This window comes from Canis lupus, chromosome 15 (genome assembly GCF_003254725.2).
Source record: "Canis lupus dingo isolate Sandy chromosome 15, ASM325472v2, whole genome shotgun sequence".
Classification (NCBI taxonomy): Eukaryota; Metazoa; Chordata; class Mammalia; order Carnivora; family Canidae; genus Canis; species Canis lupus.
Genome location: NC_064257.1, coordinates 40640971 through 40651126, shown reverse-complemented (window position 1 = coordinate 40651126; position 10156 = coordinate 40640971). Strand labels below are relative to the sequence as shown.

Here is a 10156-nt window from a genome sequence, read left to right as displayed (position 1 = left end):
GGATCTTTTTAATGTCCACTTTTTTGTGACTGAAATTTTACTATCAAGGAATAATGTTTAAAGGTTCATTTGTTTTTCTGAACTGTGAGACACATTCCTTTTACTAAATATAAATTATAGAAAATTCTAGTAGCCCTTTTAAATTCTAGTTCCATTTCCTTTTTCCAACAGTAATTAACTCCTTTGAAAAATAGCTTAAAAAATCATTTCTTATAACATCATTTGACTCCGTAATTACAATCCATGCACTTATGCAGTATTATGAACTCATCAATTATTAGCAATTGAAGTAATAAGCATCACCCTTAAGATGGCTAAAATCCTCTAAGCCCTCCATTTTTATGTAATCCTTTAGCAATTAAAATCCCAAGTATCTGATAAAGATTTTTGAGACAGGTTTTTAGAACCACAATGGTTTACTTTCGTGTCCTCAAAATTTGATTTTGTTTCTAATTTATAGATTGTAATATCCTGATAATACCTGTGATCAATAATGTTGATAGGCAATGAGGGCTTCACAACTGAAATAAACATAATGGAATCTACAGGACTTAATGTTCTATAGTCAAATATAACCTTATTTATTGTATACTAGCCTCCTGCAAAGGGGAATTTCCTTCACTCATAGGTTCCCCTAACTGCTCCTCTTTTCCTTGGGCTATTAGTCAATATGCTTGTGAACCTGTTCGGGTGCTTCATGATATGAAGTCTTGAAGATATTTAGATGAAGGTGTCTTGAAATTTGCAGGCACAAAGCACTAAAATACATCATCATATCAAATGAAGAAATGACCTTTAGAAGCAAAAAAAAAAAAATATTACAGTCTATCTTTTCTGAAGCAGCAATTTTTTTTTGTCTACCCCCCCGCCCCCCGGCAAGATCTCAAACCTTAACCTAAACTTCTTCAATGAAAATACAGTATTTTAGAGTATTTCATATATTTCATATTTGGATCTCCCTATAATCCTTTGGAACATGCTGAGTATGTCACAGTTATAAGTACTGAGGCTCAGAATGGTAAACGGCCTAGAAAAAATATAAAAGCTGGCAACACAATTTGTCTTCTGACTCCACATTCTTTACATTTTCTGCTGTGCAACAAGGCTCAGAATGGTAAACGGCCTAGAAAAAATATGAAAGCTGGCAACACAATTTGTCTTCTGACTCCACATTCTTTACATTTTCTGCTGTGCAACGAAGCCATAAATTTTCTATTAGGAGGGGCTGTTCGTCACTTAATAAAATCATTCTATCATATACATTTCTTTTTGCTTTGAGATGGTTGTAAGAAAATAAAGGCCTCGAAAAAACACCATAGTTGAGGGGATGCTTTTTTTTTTTTTTTTAATTTATTTATGATAGTCACAGAGAGAGAGAGAGGTAGAGACATAGGCAGAGGGAGAAGCAGGCTCCATGCACCGGGAGCCCGATGTGGGATTCGATCCTGGGTCTCCAGGATCGCGCCCTGGGCCAAAGGCAGGCACCAAACCGCTGCGCCACACAGGGATCCCGAGTTGAGGGGATGCTTATACAAAATTGTGTTGAATACAAAATTGAGGAAGACACACTAAAAAGTTTACCAGAGACCAGGGACAAATGCTTCCTTTCAGAGAAAGGAGGCTCACTGCTCTGCCAGTAAAGCAGGAATTCTCTCACTCTTGAGGGGAAAATCTCCCACATCATTTACTTGAAGCTCTGTCTGACCCTTTTCTCGCTGAAGTAAGCTTTTCTCTAATGATGTTAAAGGACACATAATGTTTTGTTTGATTCACATAAGTGTTTTCTATTGTTTTAAATTGTCCACATAATATTTTAGAGAAAAATTCAATTTGCTTTCCTCACCGTAATCTCTACCACAGGCATAAACCAGGCCTAACTCACTACAAAATAGGTGCTTGAATTTTTAACATCTGATTTAATTATGTTAAACAATTCCATTTGGTAATACATATGCAAGATTAGTAAAAGAAACCCTATTGAGTTTTCAGATATTTTGAATAATCACCCTATTTCTTAAATTTAGATTATTTTGAAGCCCTAAAATTACATATACTGGATAACAAAGGAAATTACTCTGATTTTCACTTTTTAGACTACTGCCTGAAAATTTGCAAGGATTAATATTTACATCTCACCACCATTTGAAGAATGGAAGACTTAAATATTTTAGTGCCCAAATCTAATAAATAGGGTAGATTATTTAAATTATCAAGAGATTAACTGAAGGATTTATTTTAGCACACTTTAATATGTGTCTATATATTATTAACAAAGCCATGAAGGTCCAGAGGTAGGGGAAAATGAAGCAAAGATGTTCAGAACCACCATAATTGAGGACAATAAAGATAATGTCTCAAAAATGCTCCTTTCATCCATGTCTGTGACGATTGAACAAGTTTAAGTAAAAGTCAGACACTTAAGTATTTGCATTTCTCTGGGCAGAGTGAGGTGATTTTTGTCATCTTTGTATTGTTTTTGGTGGGGAAGAAAGATCTATTTGTAAGGTACAGGGTTGTGTTTTTAAAGATTTAAGTTGTTGGAAGCCTGATCTCCATATGTGGGCCATTTCTATACCAAAAAATAAGAAAATAATAATAATAAAAAAAAAGATGCACAGCTTGAAAGGAGTTAATTTTAAATATTCTATTCAGGAACATTTACAGAATAGACTAGATAATGAGGCTGCTATATCACTGAAGTAACTTTTTAGCATAAGGTTATCTGACATCTATTAAAGAAAAATATTAGCAGTAAAGAACTTACCATTGCTATCCAAAGAACAACATATTCGTCTATAAAATTATTAAAGTACTGGTCTAAAAATAAAAGACCTGGGCCAAAAAAGACAGTGTCTTGAAGATACAGTTCACTTTTGGTCATGTGAGCTATCTATAAAAAGATAAACAAAATAATTTCACTATTAAATTTTAAATATTTTAACTTTCAGTTTTTAGGACAGGATTTATACTTTAATCGCTATTAAGACAAAGATAAAGAGACCATTTAATCTCACATTTAATATGGAAATACTGATTCTAAAACTTCTCACATTCATGACTGGGTAGCTCATTAAAGTTCCCAATATTTAAATTCCTTGATATCAGAAAATTATAGTTGACAATTATAGCTAAACAGATAATTAAAAGAACTTAGCATTCAGAAAGGAAAGTATCTCCCTGAATATAACACTAACTCATTTACAGTTTTACTTGGAGCACAAACAGCCATTTATTGTAATGACCATACCATTAAAAGCCTACCCATTGTATGAAACGGTTTCCAGCTTTGTATTTGAAGACCAAGTACATTATTTATATTATGAAATATAAATGAAAGAATTTCTTACCACCAATTTTTGTGATACTTTAGCAAAGACACATCCAAACATAAGGGTATAAAGACAAGGATGCTTTTCAAACACATTAGTTGCTGACTTTTTATAGATCATTATTGCCAATATAATAATAATTCCTATGTGGAGTCCAGGTGACAAGACACTGGTGCCCTAAGGGATAAATCAGAAAATCATATTTTAACATTGCATTTATCACAGTGCAAACATTTTCTGAACATCTATTTTGTGTTAGAAACTAGAGACCTAAAGAATATAACATACTATATGGCCTAACAGAGTATACAGACCTTAACTGTGCCTTCAAACATCCGTAAAACCCTAGTGTTACAAAGAGGTAATACAGTGCCACAGATGTTTGATTTCAATTTTATATATACACACATTTTAAACTAATTGCCACTAAGAAACAGTATGATTTATTGTACACCAATTTTACTGTGCCAAAGGCCATCGACATTTGGATTGCCAAGTTAAAACATATTTTTGTTACAGGTATTGAAATAAAGTTTAACCTGCCAATTTTATTTTATTTTTTACTTATTTTTTAAAATTTTATTTTTAAATAACCTCTACACCCAACATGGGACTTGAACTTAAACAACCCTGAGATCAAGTATCACATGCTCTACCAACTGTGCCAAGCACTCCAACCTGCCAGTTTTACAAAGTACTTTAACTACCGATCAGGAAAAGTTAATTCTGCCCTGGTCTCTCTATACCAACAGTCCTCACCTCTGCCTTTTTTGGCATTTGGATTGCAGATGCTCTCTTGTATAACACTGTAATTCCAACCCATTACATTTTTATCTGTGTGAATCAGGATTCTCTCAATACTGCTTATCCTAAACAAAATACTGAAATAAATTTGGTATTAAGGCTTACAAAATCCCAAACTACCAATTTAAATATATTCATCAAAACAGCATTATTCTTGTTTATTGTTTACATGTTATAAATTAGAATTTACTATAAAATTACAGCAACATTATAAATACTATTATACATATTGTATGCATAATAAAATGTGTACTATATGTTAACAAGTTATAAAAATTTAGACTAATAAAATAGTGCTTTTATCTGTAGTATGGTTCTGTAGATTTTATTCAAGAAAATCTGCTAAAAATATTGGAAAATCAAAAGCATAGTGTTTGATTTTTTTGTCTTCCTTCAAACATTTATTACTTATTTCTTAATAAAATATTCTCTAAAGTGGATACTGATCCTCACTAAATCTTATTTTCTTTAGTAAAATTCATGTTCCAGGTAGTACTCTATTTTATCATCCATGGTCAAGCAACAAGTATTCCTAAGCACCTCATGCATAGTACTGAAGTCAACTGACAAAACACCTCAGAAAATGACTGATTTTTCCAAATATATCAGGACTTCTGTATCTAAATAAGTTTTATACTTATGAAATAAATTGGCTCTCAAGATAATTTCAAAGGAATCCACATAATTCATAAATTTTCAATCTTTATGAATACATTTTATATACATGATTCAGAAGCAATTTATGTCATTTAAGAAAATGAGGCTTTTTTTTTTTTTTACTAAAAATGCCACATTTCATGCTTATTACTCTTATTTATTAAACCTGGCTCCATATGACTTTGGCTTTTTCTCGAAATCATAGCTACTCTTGAAGGATAGAAATTTTGAACTACAGCACCAAAGAAATCCAAGAGAGTAAGCTATCGCTCAAATGACTCTAAAAAGTCCAACAATGTTTTCATATTTTTTTTTCCTTTTTAAGTAGGCTCCTGGGCATGGAGCCCAACACAGGGCTTGGACTCATGACCCAGAGATCAAGACCTGAGCTGGGACTCTCAGCTGACTGAGCCACCCAGGAGACCCAGTGTTTTGATGGAAGATGACATCACTAGACTAAGTACTTATCTTCTTATATTTATCTTAAAGATGACAATATGGTTTTTAAAAACATAGATATCATATTTGTTTAAAAGTTGGCAGGAATTCTGACCCTTTCCCATATAAAAGTATTGAAGTTTTAAAGAAATAAGTATGAATAAATACAAAAGTATTATAGCATGAGCAAAGTGTAAAAAAAAAAGTACACAAGGTGTACCTATTCAATATAAGAATTAAGGTGTAAAATTTTACCTTTTAAAATATTAGAATAATTTTTAACAATACATTTCAGTGAAATTTCAATAAAATTTATTTCATGAGTATTAAATTGCCTTGTATGTGAAACCATGACCTTTGGCAACTTTTCTGCTATTAAATCAGGAATTCATTTCCTTCTCCTCCTCCTCCTCCTCCTCCTCCTCTCCCCTATTAATGTAAGGTACAATATGCAAGAAAACAAATGGCAACTCAATTATATACAGTAATGAGACAGTGGATGATTATACAGGATGTCAGAAAAGTCTACTAAGAAAAACAGAAAGTCAAAACTTTTAAAAATACTTTTGGGGCAGCCCCAGTGGCCCAGCGGTTTAGTGCCACCTTCAGCCCAGGGTGTGATCCTGGGGGCCTGATTGAGCCCCACATCGACCCCACATTGGGCTCCCTGAATGGAGCCTGCTTCTCCCTCTGCCTGTGTCTCTGTCTCTCTCTCTCTCTCTGCGTCTCTTATGAACAAATAATATCTTTAAAAAAATACTTTTGTATTATGTGCCTAAAAAAGAAAGATATTTGGTTTCCTTTCCCATTGTTGGAACATTGACATGCTTTTAGTATCTCTGGATCTGATAATAATAAAACTTATAATAAAATTAATATTAAATGATGATGAAATTAATATCTTACTGCTATAGTGGATCCATTCTTGCCAACACCACCATGGAGGATAACATGGAAATAATTTGAACAGGAAAATATTGCTCCACCTACTACTCCAAGAACTGGAAAGATCTTCAATTTTATTTCTAGAATGGGTATCTTTAGGGGTAGAGGAAAGAAACAAATCATTAAGAAAAAATAATTTCTTTTCCTATTAAATAGTAAAGAAACATTATGATATGGCCCTGTACGATTAGGTATCCTTTTTCTTATCAAACCTTAACTCCTGGATATAGCCTGTAGTGACAACTTTTTCTTTTAACAGTTTTATTCATTAAATGAAAAATGAATCCACCATATTCATGTCTACTTACATAACTGTAATGAAATATTTAATCTCACAAATGAAAAATGATAGTCCATTTGAATTTAATACCTCTAAAAGGCAGCATCACAGTAAAAGTCAGACACCATGATTTGCATCATGAATGTGACAAATATCACAATGTGTGTGCATGCAAGAATTCTGTGTAGTTAATATCCAGGATTAAATCTCTAGCAATATATTTACCTGTTGGTCAATTTGCTGTTCAAGAAAACTTCCAAAGGCAGCAAAGGATTTAAAAAACAGTAACAATAAATTTCCAAAAGCTATAGGCTAATGTGTTTTGAAAATAGGCTTTGAAATATTGTACCAACATTTGTGGAAACTACAGACTAACAAATTTAGAAAATCTACATCTAAAATAAATATTCTTGTTGGTAAGAATAATAAAGTGTGCTTTCCTCCTATGGTATTGCCAAAATATTGAATGAAATGATTTTAAGATTAAATTAAATTATTCCCCATTATAACTAAATCAGAATTAAATTCAGACATCTGATTTAATAACCTAACTGCCTCTAGGTCAACATTCACCTTTTTATGAGAACCAGCTGAGCAGCTAACACAGAAGACAAAGACACATCACATCATATCCCTCTAGATTTACTTTAGAGGTCTACAGTAGCATATCTTTGATTCTGTTATTCTTCTGGGATGAGAAGGAATACGAATGTCTCAGGAAATGTACCACTACTTAAAAATATGCTCCAAGTCTGAGCCCAGTGGTATGTACTTTAATTGGCTATTCTGAAACTAAATGCCACAGAGAAATCTTACTACTTTTTAATAGACTTAACTTTTACAGTAATTGTAGATTCATGGCAAAATTGTATGGAAAATACATAAAATCCTCATATATTCCCTTCTGTCTCCCCCCAGTGTCTCCCCTACTATCAACATTTCCCGCCAGAGTATTACACTTGCTATAATACGTGAACCTACACCAATACATTCTTATCACCCAAAGGCCATTGTTTACGTCACAGTTTAATACTGGTGGTATACACATTCTTGAACAAACGGCTTATGACAAATATCTGCCATTACAGTATCATACAGAATAGTTTTATTGCCCTAAAAAATCCCCTGTGCTCTGTTATACCTCCTTCCCCCATAACCTCTGGCGACTGCTGATGTTTTCACTGTCTCCATCATTTTGCTTTTTTCCAGAATGTCATATATCTGGAACCATACAATATGTAGCCACCTTTCCACATTGGTTTCTTTCACTAAGTAATATGCACTTAAGGTCCCTCCATGTCTTTTCATGTCTTGATCGTGCTTTCTTTTTAACACTGAGTAATAATCCATTGCCTGCATGTACCATAATTTTTTTTTTTTTTTAATTTTTATTTATTTATGATAGGCACACAGTGAGAGAGAGAGAGAGGCAGAGACACAGGCAGAGGGAGAAGCAGGCTCCATGCACCGGGAGCCCGACGTGGGATTCGATCCCGGGTCTCCAGGACCGCGCCCTGGGCCAAAGGCAGGCGCCAAACCGCTGCGCCACCCAGGGATCCCTGCATGTACCATAATTTATTCATCACCTACTGAAAGACATCTTGGTTGCTTCCAAGTTTTGGCAATTATGAATAAAGCCGCTGTAAGCATCCGAGTTCAGGTTTTTGTGTGGACATAAGTTTTCCGCTTACTTAAATATCAAGGAGCACAGTCGCTGGATCCTATGGTAAGAGTATGTTTAGTTTTGTATCTCTTACTATTGTTACTGGATGTATATATCTGAGTGATTAAAAATATAAAGTCTGGAATCAGTCTTCTTAATTCCAGTACTTACTAGCTATGTGTTCTTGGACAAATTACTTAATTATTCTAAGACTTACTTATAACACAGAATAATGATAATATCTATTTCATAGTATTGTTCTAAGGGTCAGATAAAACAGTGATGGTAAATTGTGGGAACATAAGGTGTTCAGTAAATGTTAGTTGTTGGCTGTTGATATTATCCTTATTATTCTTAACTCTATGGGCATGAGGTTGTGAGTCAGCCAGTGTATGGACTTGGGTTGCAGAGACAATAATTTATTTCTTCATAAATTCTTTTCCTATGCAAAGCATGGATTTGTAACAGTGGCCTCCCAAGAGTTAACTTTTATCAAAATACTGAGGCCAACCAAGCAGAACATAAGAACCCTCCTTAATATGGGCCACTTTACCTTATAGTAGATTATAAAAAATGCAAATTATTAACTTCTCTTTCTAATATTAAGGGACAAGTTTCAAACAAAATATTTTACTGAATTTACTTTTCAATATATTTTATGAGATAAATTTAAGCCTGGAAAAGGTAGTTCAACTAGTGTGTTAAAATTTTGTATTAGGGTAATGGGGTCATTTTCTTCTATGTGGTAACATATTCATGCATAGAGGAAAATGCCAAAATAAGGCATATAGGATAGTAAAGTTATAAAATGAAGAGAAAGGGTTAAGAAGTGGTATGATCATTAAATACAATGCCAAGAATTTCTGAAGAAAATTAACGCATTTTTTCCTAAATATCTGCTAAGTATTTAAATATAAATTTAAATTCAGATTTACCGTATAGTCCCACATTGTTGCTCCTCCAAATGTAGAAAACACAAAGACCATCACTAAAGCTATCTGAATTTCAGTTACATCCACTCTGAAGAGAAAGGACAAAGAATAGAAAAGGTGTTTGTAAATAAAATTTCTGAATATGAAAATCAGTTAACCATATGTTAAATATCAAAGATGTAAAAATCTTTATAGGCTTAGCTTATTTTTACCTTTAGTTCCATCATTGAATTATCAATTTAAACTGTTAAATAAGGGCAGCCCTGGTGGCTCAGTGGTTTAGCGCCGCCTTCAGCGCAGGGCGTGATCCTGGAGACCCGGGATCGAGTCCCACGTCAGGCTCCCTGCATGGAGCCTGCTTCTCCCTCTGCCTGTGTCTCTGCCTCTCTCTCTCTCTCTCTCTCTCTCTCTGTGTGTGTGTCTTTCATGAATAAATAAATAAAATCTTTAAAAAAATTAAAAAAGTAAACTGTTAAGTGAAAAGCCCACTGAACAACATGTGCTCACATACAGGTAAACATTATGATGTGCACAGGGGGGAGAAACACTTGTACAGAATGTATAAAATTGCTATGAACAGTTATTATCAAGATTACAGAAGGAGTTTACTTTCAACTTTATGTACTGTAAAGTTTGAATTTTTAAATAACAATCAGGTATTATTCTTGTAATGAGGACAAATTATAACATAAAAACAGCCAGATGACTTAAGACAAATTCTTAAATACTCCCAAGTGAATGTCACTTAAAAAATAGGGAAAATTCAAATAGCTTTCCTTATTAGGTTACTAACAGTCACTATAGTGTTTTGATTTCCACAGACATTATTTTTCCCTAATGTATGAACACGCTTAAGTTTCTTAAAAAAAAAAAAAAAACACTAAACCAACCAACATCAGTCTCTAGTTAGCATTCCCTGAAGCTACTGACTTCTCCTCTGCGCCATAATTAGGCTAACTGAAAAGTAGTGGATATATGTGTAACTTCCTCCTCTTCATATTTGCTGCTTAATTCATCGTAGTCTGGTCTTTGGCCCCATTCTACTAAAATCGTTTAAGGTAAATAATGACTTTCAATTTATCAAATCTAAGGGATACATTACAGTTAA

The 10156-nt window shown here is 33.5% G+C and overlaps 1 protein-coding gene across 7 annotated transcripts in view; it reads right to left on the bottom strand.

Moving 5' to 3' along the window:
* The window catches only part of CHPT1 (choline phosphotransferase 1), a 36850-nt gene that overhangs the window by 4980 nt on the left and 21714 nt on the right, over positions 1-10156 (bottom strand). For 5 of the 7 annotated variants that reach the window (XM_049094042.1, XM_049094040.1, XM_035699405.2 and 2 more), the window contains 5 exons: positions 9052-9136; positions 6135-6266; positions 3348-3506; positions 2765-2890; positions 683-793 (listed from right to left, as the gene is read on the bottom strand). In XM_049094042.1, coding sequence (XP_048949999.1) covers positions 683-793; positions 2765-2890; positions 3348-3506; positions 6135-6266; positions 9052-9136 — 613 coding nt within the window. Of the gene's footprint in view, positions 1-596; positions 794-2764; positions 2891-3347; positions 3507-6134; positions 6267-9051; positions 9137-10156 lie in introns of all 7 variants that reach the window. The other 2 variants (XR_007402257.1, XR_003133082.3) reach the window with 1 other exon arrangement.